Raw genomic sequence first — 21,487 nt, forward strand, 5'->3', positions numbered from 1 at the left:
TATTAAACCCTTCCGTCTGACCCGGAAATCTTTTTTATAACTTCCTTTTGCCTCGTCAGTCGCTATAATCTCGCCTTTCACATTTTCGACGAACTTTCTATACATTTGCGAACATTCCTCCCCGCATTCCTGGCTTGCAACCGATCTCGCATTCTTCGATCTAGCTGGAAACATTCCGGATAAGAATATATCGGGATTCATGCTGTTCGCGGCGCAAGTCGTGTTTCAGATATTGCGAGTATAGATCTCGCCTTGATCAGCCTCTCGCGGCGCGAAGCGCATAACCTTTGCTACTTCTTCAGTTCCCCATAACGTCACAGCCTCTTCTGTCTGGCAGCAATTCGTTATGTCTTCTCAAAATAAATGGGAGAAGACGTTGAGCATCTCGAAAAAGGGCTTTGACAAAGCATGGGACACCGTCGACAAGCTGGGCGGCCCCGTCAACCGCCTGTCACATAAGCTGGGTGCCGAAGCCTTCTGGCCCATGACAATCGATAAGGAAGCCGACAAAGCCGCGCGCATCCTACGCAGTTTCTGTAAAGATGGATTCTACGCCCCCGATTCCTCAAGTGGCACCGATGAGAATGGAAAGATCAATCGCCCCAAGGGCAGACAACGCGTTATTCAGAAGATCCCATCAAAAGTCCTCAAAAATGCCAAGGGAGTTGCCATTTTCACGACTATGCGCACCGGTCTGTGGATGAGTGGCTCTGGTGGTAGTGGCGTGCTGATTGGTCGCATCCCCGAGACCGGCGAGTGGAGCCCCCCATCTGGTATCATGTTACACACAGCCGGGATAGGCTTCCTCGCTGGTGTTGACATTTACGACTGCGTGGTCATCATCAACAGCTATGACGCGCTCAACGCATTTAAGAAATTCCGGTGCACCCTTGGTGGCGAGATTAGCGCTGCTGCGGGCCCCGTCGGTGTGGGTGGTGTCCTCGAATCCGAAGTGCACAAACGCCAGGCACCAATTTGGACATATATGAAGAGCAAGGGGCTGTACGCGGGTGTCGCGGTCGATGGCACGATCATCATTGAGCGAACGGACGAGAACGAGCGCTTCTACGGCGAGCGGATATCCGTCGACGAAATTCTCTCCGGCAAAATCCGACATCCACCTTACGAGCTCGCTACCCTCATGCAAACATTGAAGGCCGCACAAGGCGACACCGACGTCGACGGGAGTCTCATTCCGCCACCGGGCGAAACACCTGGCGATATGGAATTGACGGAAGACGGACAACAAATCTTTGGCGTGCCGGCTGTGGACGACCCCGATCCGTATGGAGTGAAGGCGCTGGAGGCGGAGGGGCTTTTCATCCGCGAGGCCGGCACGAAAGCGAGGCCCAGCCATGAGACATTTGAATTTCGGCCTAACCTAGACAGTCCTATTTATAGCACTTTCTCGCGGCGCAGTATGGATAGCTCGCCGCGTAATAGCTGGCGTGCTAGTGTGCAGAGCGCCAAGAGCTATGCTAGTGTCAACCGTGGCACGCAAACGATTGATGAGCCGCTGGTCGAGCCCACGTCTGTGAGCCGTGCGTCTTCCCGCAGGTCGAAGGGATCGTCTATTGGCCGTCAACCGATGAATACCTGGGACGAAAATGAGCCTCATTGGGATACGATTGCTATCCATGGCAATGAAGAACACGTGAAGGTCCGCCAATTGGAAGGCGAGGAGGCGGAGCATAGGAGAGCGAAAACGGATGCCTGCCCAGATGCACACGATGACCCCGCGTTCGAGGATGAAGACGAGCACTTTGAGATCCACGAGCTTGGCAATGTCAAGGTCACACCAATGGAGATTGTCCCAGCCTCGCCGTCGAAGGTGGAAGACCAGACGACAGGCAAGCCTACATCGCCTAGCTTCACCCGGGCTCGTCTAGTCACAATCCCGGCACGCACCCCGCCCCCCTTGCCTCCGCGACACCCCGGCCACGTCCGGGGCTCTGGCTCAAGCCGTGCCTCAATGTCGCCAACAGCGCCCTCATATTCTAGCCGTAACACCTCACCTACAGACGCCACCGAGGTGGTGGAGAATACCGAACATTTGGATGAAACTCCCCACGCCATTCCATTCCCCGAGACCAAGACCTCTCCCCATGTCACTCCTGCGAGCGATGACGAGGAGATTGTCGAGAAGGACGAATTCCACTCTGTCGACGGCGAGTCGGAGGATGAGGATAACGTCATTCTCCTCGAAGACCAGATTGCCACCCAGGCCGCCGAGCAGGAGAACAAGATGGACAAGGAAGACGAGAAGACAAATTCACTCGATGTCCCCAAGCTTGGACCTAGCATCAAATATACCCCCGAGGTTGAAGAGACCCTCGACGAGATCGAAGCCAAGCTTGAAGCTGAGATCAATCACATTCCTGCTGTCCACGAAAAACATGCAGAGTCCCCCGCTTTGACTGAACTCGATACCACCTTGCCCCATGCCCGGGCTGAGTGATCTTAGATTCTGAGTAACTGTTTTTCTGCTTCCTCTTTGCGATTTCCTCGGCATTCTCGTTTCCGTATTTTTCTCGAAACACACCTTGGCACGATACCTCTTACGCATTCTATACACATTTAACTCATTTGGGAGTTCTTGGTCATTCAGTCTCCATTTTCATACTTCTTCCATCCCCATCTCATCTCCAAAAAAAGGCTTTTCTTTGTTGGTTTCCTGCCATTGGCTTTAGCGTGTCTGCATTTTAGCGATTGGGGGGTATTTTTTTTGTTCCTGGGTCAGGCCGATGGTGAAGGGGTTCTTTGGGCTCCTTGCCTTTTACTTTATTTGAAGAGCTTTCGCTCGAGTTGCATTATATCCTGTTTCCTGGACTTGGAATACGCTCTTTTATATATTGGTATTTGGCTAAGCTTGACTTTGGTCGGTTGAATTATATAACATCAGTAATTATCCAGCGCAGGTCTATTAAATGTACAGCAGCATGTCTCATCTCAAGTAGAAATCATCCTTCGAATCTATTATCCTTTTCCATGAGAAAGTAGATGGAATTACCCACGTATAACTTCTAGAAAAGCATAGCTGATGCTGCTTTAGATTGAGATGCTTCAGTTATGATAGCAAAGCCTTCTAGAGGTGGAAGTAAAGACACCGAGGTATTTATATCAGTTTGAGCCGATAGAGAAGGCTCGCTCACAGAAGAGAACGATCAAAAGACAGCGAAAGTGTCATGTATGAAAATAATTAACCCGATAGAAAAAGGGGTGGGTTAATCCGGCGGCAATATTTAAGTGAACCAATCACAGGAATTAGAGTAAACCTCCCGGAAAAATGGAGATCTACAGATTTGTATGGCGCCAAAGGCTTCATTTTCGACGATCATCGGACCTAGTTATTCCGTGCCGACATTATGGTGATTCGGACCAACTTCCAGGCATTAAGGCTTTGATATGGTGCAAACGACCCCTGCGATGCTGCCTACTTTTCTTTCCTCTTCCTTTTCTCTCCTCTTGACCATCTCCCCTCATTCTCTCTCCTTGACCATCTTACCCCTTATTTCCAATCCTCCAACTGCATGAAACACTCATTCGATACCACAGTTCGAGCGAACCTCGAGCAGTCACTCCATACTCTTTTCCGGCTTCCGAACTACAATATTTGCAATTGACTGTTCAAAGTCTCCTGGTCTCCCTTGAACAAATGCAACATGACTTCAAGTGTCGCGCGAAGCTCGAAAGGCAGCATTAAGAAGTGAGCATGATGGCTGGAAATGTTTGTTTATTGTTACTAATTTGACGCAGAATTCAAGGACCAATAGTGGCAATCACGGTCGGGGCATCAAAGGAACCCTTTCATGTGCACGAATCAATCATCTGCAATTCTTCGCTCTTCTTCAAAACGGCCATGTCAGGGTCTTGGAAGGAATCCAAGGAACACACTTTCAAGCTCCCGGAAGATGACCCCGAAATCTTTGCTCTATATTTGCACTGGCTTTACTTCGCCGAAATCCCCGTGATGCTTGAAAAATATGCAGCGAAGGAAGAAGCAGCAAGGCACCGTTACAAGGAGTACCATAATTTCGTCGATGCATATGTGCTCGGTGACAAGTTGCTCGATGGCAAGTTTCAGAATTCAATCATCGATGCAATTCTCGAGATGTGTTCTACGCCTGATGCACACGATGGAAGGAAATACTATCCTAGTATGGCGGTGATCAAGCATGCATACATAGTTACGACCGAGTCTGCCGGAATTCGCAAACTGTTTGTGGATTTGTTTGTGAACACTGCAGCAGCTAAGTGGCTCAGCAGAGAACTTCCAGCGGAATTTCTCTATTCGGTTGCTGAAGGCCTCATGATTAAAAGAACCTCGTATGGTGGGCCAATCAAAGCATCCCAGTATTATGCTAAGCCCTCGTTATTCTAATGTGGCAATGTGACTACCCCGGGCTTTTCTGACTTCATTCTGACTTCATTCATCTTCCCACCTTGTTTTGAATGATCTCTAAGTTAGTCCAGGCAAGTAGATATATAATGGTCAAATTTTGTATTCGTTTCATTTCTTGAAAGTCCGTAGCTAATCCAGCTAATCGGTATATTCATCTTCGACCTTGGTTTAGCCAGACTCATTCCTTCTTATAGTCTGCACTGGTGTGTCTACTCGAGTCCTTACCCCTGGAAACATGGACTACATAAATTAGAAACCGCCGAATGAAGAATAGATGCCGTGATATCCGACAGTCAAGGCCAATAATGCAGATGTGGACACTGGAGATATGAAAATTCCGAAAAGGGAAAGATATGCCAGGACGTTACCTCGTTACCTCCGCTAAGTCCGAAAGCTTGTGCAACTTTATTTGAAAGTATCATACCTGCTTGTTCCAAAAGGACACATCCTCCGAGATTTTCATCTCCCATCTTTTCATCTCCAGGCTCAAAGCATCCAAAATGCCTTCGGATAACCACATCAAAGCAGCCTTGTCTCTCATCGAGGACAAGTCCAAGATCCTTGGCTTGACCATCGGCAACTATGAGAACGTGCAACCTGGAACATACCTACCCCGCAAAGGTACGAAGCAGTCTATTGCCTGACCTCCCCTTCCCCCCCCAAATCGTGTGACAGGCAATCCAAATATGGGACTAACAAAAACCACAGCATGTCAAGAGCCCCCGAAGCTCTCCTTCACTGGCACCAACCCTAACAGCACCTACATGATCGTGAGCATGGACATCGATGCCCCCTTCCCTGGCTTCGGAGTCCTGGGTCCCATACTTCACTGGATCCAGTCCGATGTCAAAGCCACCAGCGAGGGTGTGCTGGAGTACGAAGCGCCCTTCGTCGCCAACTACATCGGCCCTGCTCCCCCTCCAATGAGCTCGCCCCATCGGTACACCTTCTTCCTGTACGAACAGCCTGCAGACTTTGATCTCACGGCCCATGCACCTGCTGGTGGTAAGAAGCTTGGCAACTACAATCGTATGTGGTACGATCTTGATGCTTGGGCAGAGAAGATCAAGCTTGGTCCTCTTGTGGCTTTCAACTATTTTACCAGCAACTAGCTGGTTTTTGATGTTAACCGGGTTATGGTTTGATGAAGTTTAAATGGGAAGATACGTTGTTTCTCGTGATCGTTTTATTCTCGAGTCCAGAGGGATCTCACTAATTGTCAGTCAATGAATGTTGCTTTACTTTGACTAAATTAATCAATAACTCCAAATTTTTCAACTCAACATCCTATACTGTAATAAGGAATGCACATGTGTCTTCTCTTGCTTCTTGCTTTGGCAGTAATAGACAGGAGGGCTTCTCGATGAGCCACTCAGCTTGTAAATCATCTACTAGGTGATATCTCAGCCCTCATACAGCCCTCAGCCTCAGGTTTCAATGGAGAATCCCGGGGGCTTGAAAGGAACATCTGAGATTGTCTTTGTTTATTGTTTGTCTGTGCCATTATTGCAGTGTCATCAATAGTTTATAAGGGTAGTCAAATTCCCCCACAAGGAATTTCTGCGTTTAATTTCATGGGTACTTTTCTTAGTGTGGTTTATTTTCCATCGGGGAAGATGGCTTCCAACAAACCGGTAGACAAGCTGGCTGACAATCTGAAGGGGTTGGTCATCGGCGCCAGCGGTACAATCCCTGGATATCAACATGGTATGTTTTCCCTCATATCAAAGCAGATCTATAGAAAGAGGGAGAGAGACGTTTCCTAGATATAATTTGATGAATGACACCTGTTATCCAGAGGAAATCAAGCGGATGGTCGAGGAATGTGGTGCGAAGTTTGCCGCGATAAATATCAACAAATGCACTCATCTGGTGACGACAGAAAAAAATGCCAACAAAGATTTGAGAAAGAGTTAGTTGCATAAGCTTCGCATTCTGTGATATAAAGTGTCTACTAACAGGGTGATTTTGCTTCAGTCAATGTGGCTCGTGAACTAGAAAGCTGCCAAATTGTGAACATTGATTGGCTGCTTAAGAAGATCGGAAACGATATTCCAGAGCATGGCCAGAAAAAAACAATCAAGGGCGAGAGGAATGAAGAGAGCAAGCCCAAAGGCAGAAAGCGTGCGCGAGAATCTTCAGTTCGGGACGACGAAGACAACCCTTCGAAGAGAACGAAGGATGAAGAACAGATCAAGCTCAAGTATCTGATCAGTTTGGTTGATGAGAAATACCCAAACCCGAGTTAGTGATACGATGGAGTATTTTCGAAGACCTTTCTAACACTTCGGTATTAGGTAGCACGCTCTCCGTTTACCAGGACGACACCGGTTTGATATGGGATGCCACACTGGTCAGCCTTGGTGTGAGAAAAGTCCAAATTTGTCGCATACAACTTCTCCTTCGTCGCGAGTCACAAAAGTTCCACCTGTGGAACTTGCAGTACCAATGCGGGTCATCCGAGACGTCAACATCAATTGGAAGGGTAGGAAGCCTCGACTCGGTCAAGCGTGCGTTTGAGGTGAAGTTCAAGTCACTCAGTCATCTAGAATGGGAAGACCGAAATGATATTCCTTCTTCTAAAGGTTGGATTTTCCTCCAGATGCCTCAAAGGGAAGTTCCCGTCTTCACCAGCCGGATCAGCCCGTTGCCTACAAGCGTTGAGGACGTTTTGAAAATCATCTTCACATCAGGAGCAGACTTGAAAAACTATGTCCATTTGCTAAACAGTCAGGGGCGCGGTATCTTGCTTGAAAACCAAGTGGACAAGAAAAAGCTCCTGATCGGGATTGCAGTCTTGGCCAAGCTGATGGAGCTCACCAATCCTCAGCTAAATCCTTGCGACACTTACAAAGCGAAGAACAAACTGTGCAACTTCTACAATCACTTGATTCTCACACAAGGGACTCTTTCGGATAACAAAGATATTGTCAGACAGGAGTTGGAATCCCTCGATCTGTTACTCAAGTTGCGCGATGCCAGCGAGATTCTGGAAAAAGATTGCCGGTCTTCTTCATTGGCGATGAGCCAGATATCCCAAGTAGTTGGTCTGGCAAAAATGCTCCCAGGTATATATCCTTTGTGCCTTCTTATAGTAATTCCTTGAGTGCGTTGCAAAGCATGAATCTGACCCTTGTTGACAGTGAGGAGAGATTCGACAGAGTTCAAGATGCTCCAGGAGTATATTGAGAAAACTTCTTATTCACAACACATTTATCAATTCAAGGTAAGCTGCGCTCAAATGACATAAGCAAAATCCCAGTCTAACGCATTCATATTCCTAGGAGATCATCGGCCTGTTCCGTCTCGAACGTCCCGGGGAAGCAGAGCGTTTTGCCCAGTGGGAAAAGGAAAACCTTGCTAACATCGGAGATCGGCGACTTCTGTGGCATGGCTCAAAAGCTAGCAACTTTGCAGGGATCTTAAGCCAAGGGCTGCGTGGCGACGGGATTGTCAGTACCGATGGAAAGCGCTTCCTTCCTGGGGTATACTTTGCCGACATGTCTACTAAGTCGGCACAATATTGCAAAGGGAATGGGGAAGTCTTGATGTTGTTATGCGAAGTCGAGCTGGGGAAATCCACGGCTTTTTCAGTCCACCATCTTGGCATGACTGTCCATAATAAATGGCGCGATGCTGGATATATTCACCCAGATTTCAAGGGGTGCCAAGTGCCAGATGTTCACGCGGGACGATCAACTACAACCCCGAACGGCCGGCGTTATTACACCTCTGAGTATATCGCGAAAAACCCAGCACAAATTCGTCAACGGTATTTGTTCCATGTCAAGCTCGTTCAAACGCCAGGGACTTAGGGCGACGATGATTGAGGGATTCGAGTTAACTACAGAATGTTGAGATTTTCCTATCTGGAGGTATTTAGATTTATTTTAGTTCAATGCAACTTTAGAAGCTCTATATCTGCATAATCCCACCTCACAGACATCGGGTAGTGGATGAATATGTACAACATAGCTAGGGCATCGAATATCAGGTGGTTTTGTCTTGGCACTTCCCCTCCCCTCACTTGCACGAGCACGAGCCACATTGACAGAATTGTTGCCAGGGTTGTAACTCTTCTCTCGGGGTATTCTTTTGCTTCCCACAGCTCGTTCACGTCATGATTAATTTGTGGACCGCCGCTCTGGTAGTAAGTGCTGCCGCGCAGTACTTTCCGCCCATCCCAGATGGATTGAAGGTGGTTGAATCGAAGCATCAGAAGGGAGTGAAGATCTCATACAAACAGGTGTGATTATTTTGAAGTCGTTGGTATCACATAATGTCATACTGATAAATTTCACAGCCTGGAATTTGTGAAACAACACCAGGGGTGAGATCATACTCGGGTTACGTCCATCTACCCCCAGGCTCTCTGGACGATGTAAATGTTGATCAAGACTACCCGATCAATACTTTCTTCTGGTTTTTCGAGTCTCGTCATAACCCGAAAAATGCGCCATTGTCTATATGGATGAACGGAGGCCCAGGAAGTTCCTCCATGATTGGCCTCATGCAGGAAAATGGACCCTGCATAGTCAACGAGGACTCCAATTCTACGGAACTCAATCCCTGGTCCTGGAATAACTATGTCAATATGCTATACATTGACCAGCCAAATCAGGTTGGCTTCAGTTATGATGTCCTGACGAACGGTACCTTTGATCAGGTTAAGGGTGCCTGGAACTTGTCGGAGTGGTCCGGGGTGCCCAAGCAGAACAACACTTTCTACGTCGGCACGACAGCTAGCCAAGATAAGTCGACTGTGGCTAATAGCACTGCGAACTCCGCGCGGTCACTATGGCACTTTGCTCAGACCTGGTTCACCGAGTTTCCGCATTACAAGCCCCATGATGACCGGGTTAGCATCTGGACTGAGTCATACGGCGGTCGTTACGGTCCATCTTTCACTGCCTTCTTTCAGGAGCAAAACGAAAAGATAAAAAATGGCAGCATCGATGCCTCGGGGGATCCACACTATATTCACCTGGATACACTGGGCATCATCAACGGCTGCATTGATCTCCTAGTACAGGAAGCGACATACCCAGTAATGGCATACAACAATACCTACGACATCCAGGCCATCAACAAGACCTTATTCGGTTACGCTATGAATTCATGGGGCCGCCCCGGCGGATGCAAAGACCAGATCATTCACTGTCGCGCGCTGGCCGCAGAGGGCGATCCGCAAATGCACGGCAACAACGAAACTGTCAACAAAGCATGCCACGACGCCGACAAGTTCTGCAGCAACAATGTCGAAGGTGCATACTTAGAGTTTGCAGACCGTGGCTACTACGACATCACCCACAAGAACCCCGACCCTTTCCCACCGTCCTACTACTTGGGCTGGCTGAACCAGCACTGGGTGCAAGGGGCACTGGGCGTCCCGATTAACTTCACCCAATCAAGTGACGGTGCCTACAATGCTTTCAATTCTGTCGGAGACTATCCGCGTTCAGACGTGCACGGCTACCTCGAAGACCTGGCGTACGTGCTCGACTCCGGTATCAAGGTCGCTCTCGTTTACGGCGACAAAGATTACGCTTGCAACTGGATTGGGGGCGAAGACGCCAGCTTGCTGGTCAATCATGCTAGTGCTTCTGGGTTCCGGTCTGCTGGGTACACGCCTCTACGCACAAACTCCTCGTATATTGGCGGCCAGGTCCGGCAGCATGGCAACTTTTCTTTCACCCGTGTCTACGATGCTGGTCATGAAGTCCCGGCCTACCAGCCACAGACTGCATATGAGATCTTTTATCGTTCGCTGTTCAACCGCGATCTGGCCACGGGTAAGATCAATACTGCACGTAATGGCTCCTATGCCACGCAGGGGCCTGCGTCTACTTGGCATATCAAGAACAAGGTCCCGGAGAGTCCGGATCCGCTCTGCTATATCCTTGCTTTGGGGTCGACATGCACTGAAGACCAGATTGCAAGTGTGATCAATGGCACCGCTGTTATTCGTGATTATGTTGTTGTGGAGGAAAGTTGAAGTACCTCATGTAAGCTCTATGCATTATTGCTCCTCATGTATTTTACTAGAACACACGAAATGACATATAGAAATGAGTATACATCTTCTATAAGTGAGACTTGTTGTGACGATGTCCTCGTACGTTCGATATCCAATACACTCTTTGCTTGCAGCGAAGGCGAATATCTCAAACATAACTGGTCAGATGGCTCGGTGGCTGAGTCAACTCAAGAAGGTCATGAATAGCACATGAGTGGATATATCGCATCTTGAACACGATAGGAGAATTCGAGGGTTTCACAAGCTGTCACAGCCTAAGTGTAGGTTTTGCATCGCATGGAGGTTTGCGATGTCTAGGTTCGGCCCGAGCCGTGGTGGCGCCCGATTCGACGGATGGCGGGTCTGAAAACCGGGTCTCTGGTTTCCACCAGGTACATACCGAGGAAGTAAAGTAAAGAAGTCTCCTCACGGTCTAAAGAACCCTATGGGGTTACTTATATATGTCCTTGAGATATTCATATGGTCGCTGATCTGTAGAGTCATAAAACAGACAATCATACAGATGGTAACAGTAACCAGACCGGATCACTGTGTTTCAGTATACAATCAATTCACAATGCTGTATCCTCCATGACTGAATATGAAAAGAGCAGTGATCTTGGCATTGTCTTGATTGAAACCATTGTATGCACTCGTATTATAATTTGGGATGAGAGAATTGTGAAAGTCAAGCATATGACACATATCTGAGACATCAGGTAGAACAATGAAACTACTATATGTGACTGCAAACTAAGCTACGATATCATATCCTAAGGAGGAAGGCACCTGCCCAGTCCCAGATCAGGTGCCTTCCCTTTTGGTCAAAAACCGTCACCAACCCCAGTTTCCTATTTACCTTTAGCTACTGGGAGGGTATAAATACCTGCCTCTCCCCCCTCTCCCTCTTCTTCTTTCTTTCTTCTCCAACACTCCGGGCCCACATTGCACATCGTGTTCCTGTTGAGTACCCTTTAATTTTTTGAACTTTTGCCAGCTCCAGATTCGTATTCAACATACGTCTGCTGCTGTCCAGTGAAGGGAAATCCTGAGGATTCTGATTGGAACTTTGCTGCGGCTCGTTGAAGGCTGAAACTAGGTTGGGGCTTCGGTCCTGGTCTAATGGCACGAAGCATGTTACGGTAGAAGCACTCTCCCTCTGACCACTGCGGATACAGACTGTACTTCTCTGAGTTCTCCATTGTCCATTAGGAGCTTAACAAAAGGGGCTCTGTTCTCATCTCCTTCCTACAGGGATAACTCTCTGTTCCCAATGATGAAACAATAATCTGAGGGTAGAACGTTCCTTCCTTCTTCAACCCAGCTGCACGGGTCATGTGTGTAGCACCTGAGCAAGACTTGCACCTTTACGTGGTGTTCAGGATGAGTAGCCTTTACGGCGAAACCAAGCAAGTCCTCATTATCTAGAACTGCAATAGAACTTGGTATTATATACTTGACTGTGTCCTTTTGTAAATGCTTCTGTCGTAACCTGTGCCTTCATTTCCAAGGTTTATGTACCGACTCTCATCCATGGATATCAAACTTCTTTTCAAACTGCCACAACAAACTGCCATCACCACAAACACCTTACATTACAGTGAGTATCGACCAGTCGCCTTCTCTTATTCAATCATATTCTGACTCCTGAAGTGTTGCATAAGCCTTCTAACGTTGGATATTAGACAACAAACCTTTCTACCCTTAGCAAATTCAAACTAAAATGGCATTTCCACACCGGTTCGGCTGGCTCGCAAGACCATCACCATTTTCTACGCCTCGACAGCCCCGACTGAGTCCAGGCAAGACGGGACGGTTGGTGACATACGATATCACTTCCGAGATGCAGTGCCCACTATTCGATCGGCTGCGGTGCTGCTTTGAGCTGGACTTTATGTGCGGATTTCAATCTACATGGGGTCTTCATGATCAACGCTGGACTGAGGATGGAGAACAGTTCCATCGAGAGAACGAAGAGGCAGCACGTTAAGAGTCAAGACACTCATTTCTTTGTTTTTGACACTAGCTAACTTAGATTCTTGTCACAGTTACTCCCTGTTCAGAAACCAAAGCCCTGTTCAGACTACGACATCCACCCGGCCCTTTTCCTAGTCCCCGACAAATGAGACGAACCCAGCCCCGACCAGAGAATATGACAGCAACCAATGTCTTCATGTAATTCAAAGTATCCATGGTCTTTTTACAAAACGGTAGCCAGACATACCATTGGCAAGAACATGAGGCCATGACTGTGAAACTTATACCATCCTGAGGCCAGCCATGACTTACGCAAAGCACCATATTGTACGAATGAGTTCAGTCTCATTCCAGAATCCTCATTTACTGATTATGAAACCCTTCTCGGCGGCAAGATACCATTCTGAAAGTACGCCATATTTGTCAATCACTTGTTCAGGAACATCCAGTCCTCTGGCGATGTACTCTAAAAGTCACCAATATCAATGGCGCTTGCTTCTCATTTTCACAGAATCACAATCGAAGCTTGCCATCACTCTATAACTCGATAGTAGACTTATGCATACTGCAGTTCAATTCAATGTCATCACCAGGTCATGACGGCAATCTTGACTACTCTCTGAAACAATGATCTTTTACTTTCCCCTTTCCGGAACCACACGCACGCAAAAATCCGGTCATGCGCTAGGAACCTTATGCATGCATTGTCGGAACTATACGGCGAAAGTACCCTCGTTTCTTAATGCTGAGCCCTGGTACACTTGACATTTGTCTGCTCTTAGTTCGTTCGCTCTATACCTATAGTTGATAGCTAGGTACTTGGTCTTAGGATGCGTAGAAATGGCAATGCTTGTCAAATGAGCATCAGCACGGCATCTTACAAGTTCCCAAGGAGGCAGCGGGACTAAAGGCCGCATTTGGATGATGATATCCATTATTTCCGGCAGAGGTGACAGTCAATCTCGGCTGGGAAGCTGCTTGGACGTGGGCTTGTTACATAGATAGACTTCTGCGCCTTTGGCTTTTGTACATCAGTCCCAGTTGGAGAGTATGGTATTTTTCTGTAGACTACATTTTAGTTTGTCTATGCGAACATAATTAAGTTGGAATATCGTGATTGTGGTTCTGGATATACTAGTTAAAGGCTCATCAAGAACCTCGTAAGATGAGTACTCTGGAATCAAGTAAAAAGACGGGGGATAAATGTCAACGCTATTGAATAAACCATCCATATCATAAACCAATCATTCCTTCTTATCATGCGCAGTCTCGACCGGTTTACTACCAACGCCAGACGACCAAGCAACACGAGCAAGCCGCCAAAGCACCCAGATGAACCCAAGAGAGATCACCGCACAAGTACCAAGCTCGATATATTTACCCTGGAAGTAGCCCTCCTCGCCCTCAAGTCGTAGAACCGGCACATCGATCTCCTCCACAAGACGATCACCTGTAGGCTGAAGCTGGTAGAATAGGGTTCGCGGACCGAACAAGCTGTCCCAGCCTAGATGTGTGCGGTCGAAGGGATTCACACTCATCTTCGTGCTGTCCTCGGAAGTACAAGCCCAGAAGACGACAGGCCAGGGAATGTAAGCTGTGCGGTGTCCTGTTTCGGATGGTGGCAGGTACCGCAGGTGCAGAGGAATGGTGGCAGTCCAGTTTGAGGAATCTGGTGTGTTGGCCGTTTCTTCGAGTTCTGGGGGTGTTGCTAGTTCGAAGAGCCAGTTGGAGCCCCAGCGCTGAACAACCCAGTCTGGGGCTTCCAGGTCCATTTCGCCTGCTAAGGCTTGGAGGGCTAGGAGATTGTGTGACTCGAGGAAGAGTGGATCTGTTGTCGCGAGCTGGTATTGATCGCCAAATATGACGGAGGGGAGGGTGAGGTATGTGTGCAGACCGCAGGTTGTGTCGTCTGGTGCTGTGGGTCGTTTGAGGGATGACCGAGGCATGGATATAGACATTGTTGGGTGAAGACCAGTCGGGGAGGCGAAGGAGACGGTGTAGCTCGATGGTTCAGTGAGAGATTGGTGACGGGAGGGGAATGAGAACATAGTTGGTTCTGTATGATGGTTAGACAAAATTCAAGCGATCTGATAACGCCGAAGCCACATACTTAGCTTCTCGTCCTCTCCGACAACCGCTAACAGCCCGCCCATCTTGATCTCCTCTGGCTCAAGCCCTGCCTCGGCGCCCAAGAGACCGAACTCGACTTGATCGTCAGCGGAGGCTGGCCTTTGAAACTTATCCGTCCAACCGCCCGTAGGTGAACTGGCCCAGAGCCCAGACACAGTTAAGGCGTGTGAAGTGCTGTCATAGTCGATATCGACCGAGTCCGCAGAGAGGAGAGCATCGGCCCGGGTGTGGCACTCGCGGCCACCTGTACGACTCTGGTCACAGACAGTGTTGTGAATATATTTGACCAGCGGCTGTATGGAAGGGAGTCGGGTGTAATATTGTAGAGCGGCCGATGAACCGAATCGTGTTGAAAGAAGCGGAGGTGTAATGAACGCATCCTGTGTAGCAGATTCCAAGTCAGAATGAACACATGCAAGATATGGCCAGGGAAAGCCCTCGAAAGAAGGGAACAATGGCGAAATACCTCCTGCTTCGAACAATTCTTATATTGGGCGTCCTTGCTGGGCGCTACTATCGTGCGGAGCAGCGTGCACAGTGCCTCTCTATCGATAACCAAATCCGTCAATCGCATTTCCTCCAAGCCTAAGATGTAGGGATGAGCTCACGAAGATGATTCCGATCCGAGCGGAGTATAATGGACATGCAGGCCAGGCGAAACTCGGCTACTGAATGGCACGACAGCATCGAAAGACCTCTCGGAGGCCCAGCGAAGGTGGAGCTCATGGGATTGCTCGAGGACAGCACGCAACTAAACACATAGTAACCAGGTCAGCATTGTGTAATTCTTAACAGATCTTCAATCGACAATGCCTTCTCACCTCCTCTGGGAGCTCGTCCAGTCCGACCGTAATGCGATCCTCCCGCGCAGCGTCTATGTCACGGACGGAGAGGGATGACGTGGTTAACACAGCTTGCTCCGGGTCGAAGGAGGCATTGACGCTCTGGATGAAGGTGATTCTTCGTTTCATGGTTTCGATCAAGGGATATCGAGTGGACAGTAAACAGAAGTGACGAAGTCCAAGATTGATCTCTCCAAGGTGTCACTGGTTTCTCCGCATTCGCTCAATTGGGTTAGACTACACATATGGACATTACGTTATTCGGTCACGACTTCACCAGGTAAAACTTCCAAGGTTGTATGCATATATTGTACATGAAGATGGCTTGTCAAATAAAAGATAAAAGTGCTTATTAAAAAATTCTCATACAAAACTTTGTTCGTGTCATTGTCATTAAATACGCCCTCTTTCGCCCCAAACGCCAGGTATATGCAATTAGACCGGATCCTTCTAAGGCAGCACATCCCGGAGGATATCTTTTTGGGAGCTAGTCAAGCTAGTGGGGAAAGTGACGTTGGCGCGGATGATTAGGTCGCCGCGGGTGCTGGGGTTCTTGGAGATCACCATGCCTAGACCGGGGTAGCGCTCTTCATGGCCCGGCTGGGTTGGACCAGGCTTAGACACGCGAATTGATTTTCCGTCGATGGTGCGGACAATGCGTTCCCAGCCTGTCAGTGCTTCCTTTAGGCTGAGATCGACCGTGGTAATAAGATTGTCACCAGAACGCTTGAAAGTAGGATGATCGATCTGTAAACGGTTGTTAGCAATGGTTCAAGTGTCTTCATAGTAAGGAGCGGTCTCATACCTCTTTAACAATGAGATGAACATCCTGTCGTCCTCCTTCTTCCTGATCTCCAATATTTCTATACTTGATCTTTGAGCCAGCACGCAGCCCAGGCTTGATATTGGCTTCCAAAGTCACCTCCTTAGTAGTGAGCCTGCCCTGTTTGTCAAAGGCCTTGCTCTTCGTCTTCACCTTCTTAGAGGTACCCTTGTAGATTTCCTCCAAAGTAAGAGGCAAGTCTTTCTCGATGACAGTCGGTTCAGGGGTAGGTGCGCGCGGCTTCGAGAATCCCGGACGACTGCTACGGAAGCCGCCGCCTCCACCGCCGCCGCCCAGTCCTCCTGCGAGCATGGAGATAATATCTTCTTCATCCATGCCGCCCATGCCGCCCATACCACCCATGCCGCCGCTATCCTTGGCAAAGCTGCGGAAGGTATCGTTGGCATCGCTGAAACTGAAGCCGCCGCCACCGCCAGGGCCGGTCGAGAAGTGGAACTTGCGGCCTCCTCCACCGCCTGGCATGCCTCCGGGCATTCCGCCGAAGTTGAATCCACCGGGCATGCCGCCTTCAAAGCCAGATGGGCCGCCTCCGCCTGACCCTGGTGGGGGAGGTGCAGGGCCGCCGCGCATCAGATACTCGAGGCCGAACTGGTCGTAGACCTTTCGTTTTTCGGGATCAGATAGGACTTCGTATGCTTGAGAGACCTCTGTAATCAGACTGTTAGTCATGCGTAACAAACCGAAACTGTGCGGGATAACGTACCTTTGAATTTATCAGCAGACGAAGGGTTATCCTTGTTCTTATCCGGGTGGTGCTTCAATGCTGCCTTCCGGTATGCTTTTTTAATCTCGTCTTGTGTGGCATCAGGCTTGATGCTCAACACGTCATAGAGTTTGCTCTCGGCAACCATATTGCGGGGTAAGGATGTGTTTTATGTTAAAATGTAAACAGCAGGTCAAAAATGATGAGCCTCGAATCGGAGGTGGACACTTATGAACCAACGATGAGGGAAAAGATTCCTGCGTGGGGGGTGAGGGATGGTACGGTGTGCCTCTCGAATGATGTAGAAGGTTCGAAGCGGAAAGACGGATCGTATGTAAGAGGAATTGAGGATTTAAGGAGTGCGGAAAGGCACGGGTTGGAGATCATGAGACTGGAGAAGAAATGAAGCTCGAGAAAATCTTGCAAGGAACTGGAAAAGTACTTGAATGTCAGTGACCAAGGTGGTCTCCAGGTGGGTGACGTCAGCGGTGAAGTCTTGACGTGTGTGACTTGGGCCCATCGAAGTTTCGAGAAGCTTCGATCGAACAGCAACTCGGCCAATTCGACGAGAAATGCTCAGGGGAAGGGTTTAAATACTATTTAGAGGTTCTGTAGGGTAATATTGCTTTTTTCAATCTGTTTCAGGAGTTGCAGGGGACTTTTTGGCTGCTTGTTGACTGCGATCTACAATTCTACCGTTTGTGGAGTATAACAACGAGGATACAGGTCCCACCGACCAGACATTCGGAGGTACCTATCTTGATATATCCATTCATATCTCGTATTGATCATTTATCTCCTTACTTTCACAATGCTTTCCGTGGTGAAAACAAAAAAAATGAAATGAAAGTGAAGACGAAAGAAAAGGTGCGAATGGGTTTATAGTGGCCGGAATCAGGAAAAAAGGGCTTATCGGTACTCCCCGATATAAACAATTGGGTATCAACTCCGAACTCCCGTCAAACCACCTCAAATCCCCATCTCGGGTAAAGGCCATGGGACATCGGTCATTAAAAACTGATCTAGGTCAAAGTTCTGCAGACTAGGCATATCAATCATCAAATCACCCAGCCACGAGAACTCCGCATCTGATACCAGCACGTCTGGCGCAACCTGCTGCTGCCTTTCACTCTGGTTGGCTAACGCGGTCGGTGCAATCTGCCTATCTTTCTGATCAACCGCTGGAGCCGCCGCCGCAGCATTGACCCGCAACACCTCAGCAAGAGCACGTGTATCATCCTCCTTTCGCCGCTGATGCAACGCAATCAGTAGGTATGCCGTGGAATACGCCTCACGCATAGAAGGTGTATCATAGGCAGCGAGGACTTCGCGCAGAGTCCGCATCGCATCGGCGAGCAGCGCCAACGCAGCCCGATTGTCAATCGCTAGAAGTGAGCAGACAACTTGAAAGGGAACATTGGCAACTTGGTGCCAGGGGCAGCTGGAGGCGACCATTCCTCGTGCGGCACGGAGCCCGCGGCCTGCCAGTGCAAGAACGCGGTCAATGAGATTAGAGGATAATGGGCCGTGTGGATTTAGGGCGCGGAGACGGCGATAAATGCATAGCATTAGGTTGCATTGGACTAATATTAGCGAGGGTTCGGAATAGAGGAGATCCAGGACGGAGGCGAGGGCTGTTTCGAGTTCTGGGAGATCTTGTGGTGACGGCCCTGTTGGATCGAGGTTTTCGGACAGTGGGAGGAGGTGGAAGAGCTCTGCGCGTGGGGCTCGGGGTGGTGCTTGCTGGGGTGGATTGCGGGATTGGGGTGTGATTGTAGGAGAGGGAGCTGCGGCACCGTGAAGGACAACGCGGGAGCGACCAAGGTCGAAGGAAATCCATGTGTTGAGATGACGAGCCATGCCAAAGAGTCTTTGCCTGGTTACGGGGTCGCTGGTTCCCTGTTTTATATCGCCATCTTGTGTCTCGGGCGGTGATGTATGAAGCAGGCCTGCTGCTTCTGGATCTGAAGTTCCAAGATGTAGTCCTGCAGCCTCGATGAGATGCATCAGTGTACAACTGGCCATCCATGCAGCATGTGGTGAGGCTGTCATGCGTAAATACGCAGCACGCAACACCCAGCCTGTCACTATGTCGACCGAGGGTGTTTCTGCTGCGAGGATAGTCTTATCCAGTAGAGTGCGCGCGGTCTCAATGAGTCGAAGTTCCACTGCTATGATCTCGCGCCGCGAAAACAGATACCCAAAGGCAGCCACGCCGCATAGTACGGCATCATAGGGGTGTTCCGCAGAATCATTAGGAGATGACAAAAGTTCCCAGCGCTGTACGATTCGAGTAAAGAAAATTTTGCGGTCCAGAAATGTATAGCATGGATCGATCTTCTCGAAGTAGATTGCTGCTAGCCGCCGCATCTCTTCCTGTGTGATAAGTTTGGTGATAGTCGTCGGCACCGTGACAGGCATCGAGGGAAGGGCCGAGGATAGTGTTGGCGATATCCGTCTCTCGCCGATGTTCCAGGCAAACAATTGCAATCGTGGTGCATGAGCCGGGTCAATTCTGAGCCCAAGTTTGCGAACAAACGCGGCGCCAGAATTGGCCTGTAGGGAATGAGTTACGCCCTCTGAACTGCTTGTACAGCGGGGAGAAGCCTGCACTGTAGCGGCCTGTTCCATATTGGCCGAGGCGCCGACGGTATTTGGGACTGCATCGGACCAGCCATCTGTAGGCCGTTCACTGAGTGACAGGCTCGCTCGGTACAGACTATGCGGTATGGCGCGTTTCTTGCGCGCACTGTATTGGCATTCCGCATCGGTTTGGGCGCAAGTGCTACAGGGCTGACCGCCTGAACATTTGCGCTTTCGTGACTGACACAAAGTGCAGGCTAAACGCGAACGCTTTCGAGGCGTTGACTCGGACATCTTTGAAAAAATACGGGGAACATTGCGGGGGGTTGAAAGGGTAGCATGGTGCCAAGCAAATTAAACATCTTCCCCTTTTTCATTTTTGAACTACACGAAACTTAACTACATCGATGTACGAGGTACACTTGGTTTTTTTCATCTCTTTGCCATTCACATTTCGGCTTAATCCTCATATTCTCTTCCATCCGGATATCTCATCATCCCCTCAAGTTCCTTTAGATCTGGCATTCCCGATGGCCCTGGCATATACAAGAGGTTTTCCCGGAGGGTCGTGCCATTCCACCATATTTCGTTCTTGTGCAGCGCTTCCATGATCTTCGGCGCGTCGATGTACGTGCGGATCTCGACCATCTGACCACGATACCAACGTGTGAACCAAACATTGATGATATCGAACTTGTCACCTGTAGTGGGTCAGCAACTCAGCAATGCTGAAGGCAGGAAGATTTCCTTACTCACCAGAATTCATCACCCCTTTGAACTGAATCTCCGCCACTGACCATGCAGCGTTACACCCGCCATAGATTCCCTGGGGGTGGATTTCAAACAGATCCGCATGGTCAAAAAACAACATGCTGACTCGACGCAGAGCATTGACGTAGAAGTGCATTAGGTCCTTGTAGTGTCCGGCGATTGGGTGATGTCCGACGACGGTGAAGCTGACATTTTTGTGGATCAGCGTGAATAGCTTGCTCATATCTTTCTCGAGATGTTTGAACGAGTCCCAAATGTGCGGTTGAGACGCATATTTGCAATCTGTGGATGGGTTCTCAAATTTGAACCCTTCTCGGTCATGGGGTATTGGGTCGTCCACAACTCCAGTGCCATTGCATTTGCCATCTGGGTCAACAAGTCCAGTGCCATCATCACATCCCGATGGCAGAAGTGGGCTCTGGCTGTTGTCTCCGGGGATTGAGAGAATGGAGCGTCCAAAAGTCGCCGAGGGCAGGAGCAATGCCAATAGGGCATAGGATAGATATTGAGTTAAAATCATTGTTCAATTTTTGCAATGAGAACACCAGAGGCTAGCTGTCTTGATCATTTTCCCTCGTATACAGCCTGGTTCTTATATCTGGTGCTGCCTGCATTTCATTAATGCGCCGTATGCCCGTGGCCGCCAGCGTTGCTTTCTACATTGTTACCCTAAGTGTAAAAAGACTCTCTGTGTGACACAACCAAACCTACCGAAATTTTGTAATTGAACGGCGAGTTTCCTATACAGAAGACCGGGAATTGAGCGTATCCGAGTGGCGAATGGCGCGGGCAAGGTGCAGGGCTACTGCAGTGTGCCATTGGTTGTGGCAATAGTGTGGTGTACAGACAAAATCCAGGCCGTTAAACCGCCTCGATGGGTGATATTTCCTATCTTTGGCTCCTTCGAATTTATGTAAATGTGATGATCCCATTGAAAGGCTAAATAGTTCTCTGTGCCTGATAGATACCATTGTCCAGGCCGAACCCGGCGATTGGATGAGTCAGATCTAAGCCGATAACAGAATTTGACGCCCTCCGATTGGCCGACACCGGCAAAGTCGGTGAGAGCACGTGCCCACGGAGTCGGGGTGAAAAACCTCTTGTTTCCTTCTTTTCCGTCTTCTTTCTCATTATTTCTCTACTCCAGATTTTCAACGCAAAAGATCTCCATGTTGCGCTAAATAGCAACCCCCTCATCTCTCTCTACCATACTCTGACT

At 49.0% G+C, this 21,487-nt stretch overlaps 9 protein-coding genes across 9 annotated transcripts; 5 read left to right on the forward strand and 4 right to left on the reverse strand.

Annotated features, from left to right (window-relative positions):
- Positions 1 to 346: 346 nt before the first annotated feature.
- On the forward strand, positions 347 to 2,458 carry LCP9604111_5530 (lipid-binding SYLF domain-containing protein; the record flags this gene model as incomplete). Its single annotated transcript, XM_039073351.1, has 1 exon — positions 347 to 2,458. One exon carries the CDS (start codon positions 347 to 349, stop codon positions 2,456 to 2,458), a length of 2,112 nt encoding a protein of 703 aa, XP_038928492.1.
- A 1,204-nt stretch (positions 2,459 to 3,662) lies between these two features.
- On the forward strand, positions 3,663 to 4,381 carry LCP9604111_5531 (BTB/POZ domain-containing protein; the record flags this gene model as incomplete). The annotated part of the gene is made up of 2 exons (XM_039073352.1): positions 3,663 to 3,706; positions 3,757 to 4,381. The coding sequence occupies 2 exons, from the start codon at positions 3,663 to 3,665 to the stop codon at positions 4,379 to 4,381; spliced, it is 669 nt and encodes a 222-aa protein (XP_038928493.1).
- A 521-nt stretch (positions 4,382 to 4,902) lies between these two features.
- LCP9604111_5532 (YbhB/YbcL family Raf kinase inhibitor-like protein) lies at positions 4,903 to 5,514 on the forward strand (the record flags this gene model as incomplete). The annotated part of the gene is made up of 2 exons (XM_039073353.1): positions 4,903 to 5,023; positions 5,111 to 5,514. 2 exons carry the CDS (start codon positions 4,903 to 4,905, stop codon positions 5,512 to 5,514), a joined length of 525 nt encoding a protein of 174 aa, XP_038928494.1.
- Positions 5,515 to 6,018: 504 nt separating this feature from the next.
- LCP9604111_5533 (putative poly(ADP)-ribose polymerase PARP) lies at positions 6,019 to 8,217 on the forward strand (the record flags this gene model as incomplete). Its single annotated transcript, XM_039073354.1, has 6 exons — positions 6,019 to 6,109; positions 6,201 to 6,314; positions 6,380 to 6,646; positions 6,700 to 7,470; positions 7,546 to 7,628; positions 7,687 to 8,217. 6 exons carry the CDS (start codon positions 6,019 to 6,021, stop codon positions 8,215 to 8,217), a joined length of 1,857 nt encoding a protein of 618 aa, XP_038928495.1.
- Positions 8,218 to 8,522: 305 nt separating this feature from the next.
- cp1 (putative carboxypeptidase S1) lies at positions 8,523 to 10,397 on the forward strand (the record flags this gene model as incomplete). The annotated part of the gene is made up of 2 exons (XM_039073355.1): positions 8,523 to 8,648; positions 8,706 to 10,397. 2 exons carry the CDS (start codon positions 8,523 to 8,525, stop codon positions 10,395 to 10,397), a joined length of 1,818 nt encoding a protein of 605 aa, XP_038928496.1.
- Positions 10,398 to 13,639: 3,242 nt separating this feature from the next.
- Positions 13,640 to 15,496, reverse strand: LCP9604111_5535 (uncharacterized protein; the record flags this gene model as incomplete). The annotated part of the gene is made up of 5 exons (XM_039073356.1): positions 13,640 to 14,451; positions 14,506 to 14,905; positions 14,992 to 15,070; positions 15,134 to 15,276; positions 15,347 to 15,496. 5 exons carry the CDS (start codon positions 15,494 to 15,496, stop codon positions 13,640 to 13,642), a joined length of 1,584 nt encoding a protein of 527 aa, XP_038928497.1.
- Positions 15,497 to 15,817: 321 nt separating this feature from the next.
- Positions 15,818 to 17,062, reverse strand: LCP9604111_5536 (putative DnaJ domain protein Psi; the record flags this gene model as incomplete). Its single annotated transcript, XM_039073357.1, has 3 exons — positions 15,818 to 16,114; positions 16,173 to 16,858; positions 16,915 to 17,062. The coding sequence occupies 3 exons, from the start codon at positions 17,060 to 17,062 to the stop codon at positions 15,818 to 15,820; spliced, it is 1,131 nt and encodes a 376-aa protein (XP_038928498.1).
- An 821-nt stretch (positions 17,063 to 17,883) lies between these two features.
- LCP9604111_5537 (putative C6 transcription factor) lies at positions 17,884 to 19,791 on the reverse strand (the record flags this gene model as incomplete). Its single annotated transcript, XM_039073358.1, has 1 exon — positions 17,884 to 19,791. The coding sequence occupies one exon, from the start codon at positions 19,789 to 19,791 to the stop codon at positions 17,884 to 17,886; it is 1,908 nt and encodes a 635-aa protein (XP_038928499.1).
- A 165-nt stretch (positions 19,792 to 19,956) lies between these two features.
- On the reverse strand, positions 19,957 to 20,788 carry LCP9604111_5538 (uncharacterized protein; the record flags this gene model as incomplete). Its single annotated transcript, XM_039073359.1, has 2 exons — positions 19,957 to 20,198; positions 20,254 to 20,788. The coding sequence occupies 2 exons, from the start codon at positions 20,786 to 20,788 to the stop codon at positions 19,957 to 19,959; spliced, it is 777 nt and encodes a 258-aa protein (XP_038928500.1).
- Between the last annotated feature and the right edge of the window lie 699 nt (positions 20,789 to 21,487).

This window comes from Penicillium roqueforti (genome assembly GCF_015533775.1).
Source record: "Penicillium roqueforti strain LCP96 04111 chromosome Unknown scaffold_13, whole genome shotgun sequence".
Classification (NCBI taxonomy): domain Eukaryota; kingdom Fungi; phylum Ascomycota; class Eurotiomycetes; order Eurotiales; family Aspergillaceae; genus Penicillium; species Penicillium roqueforti.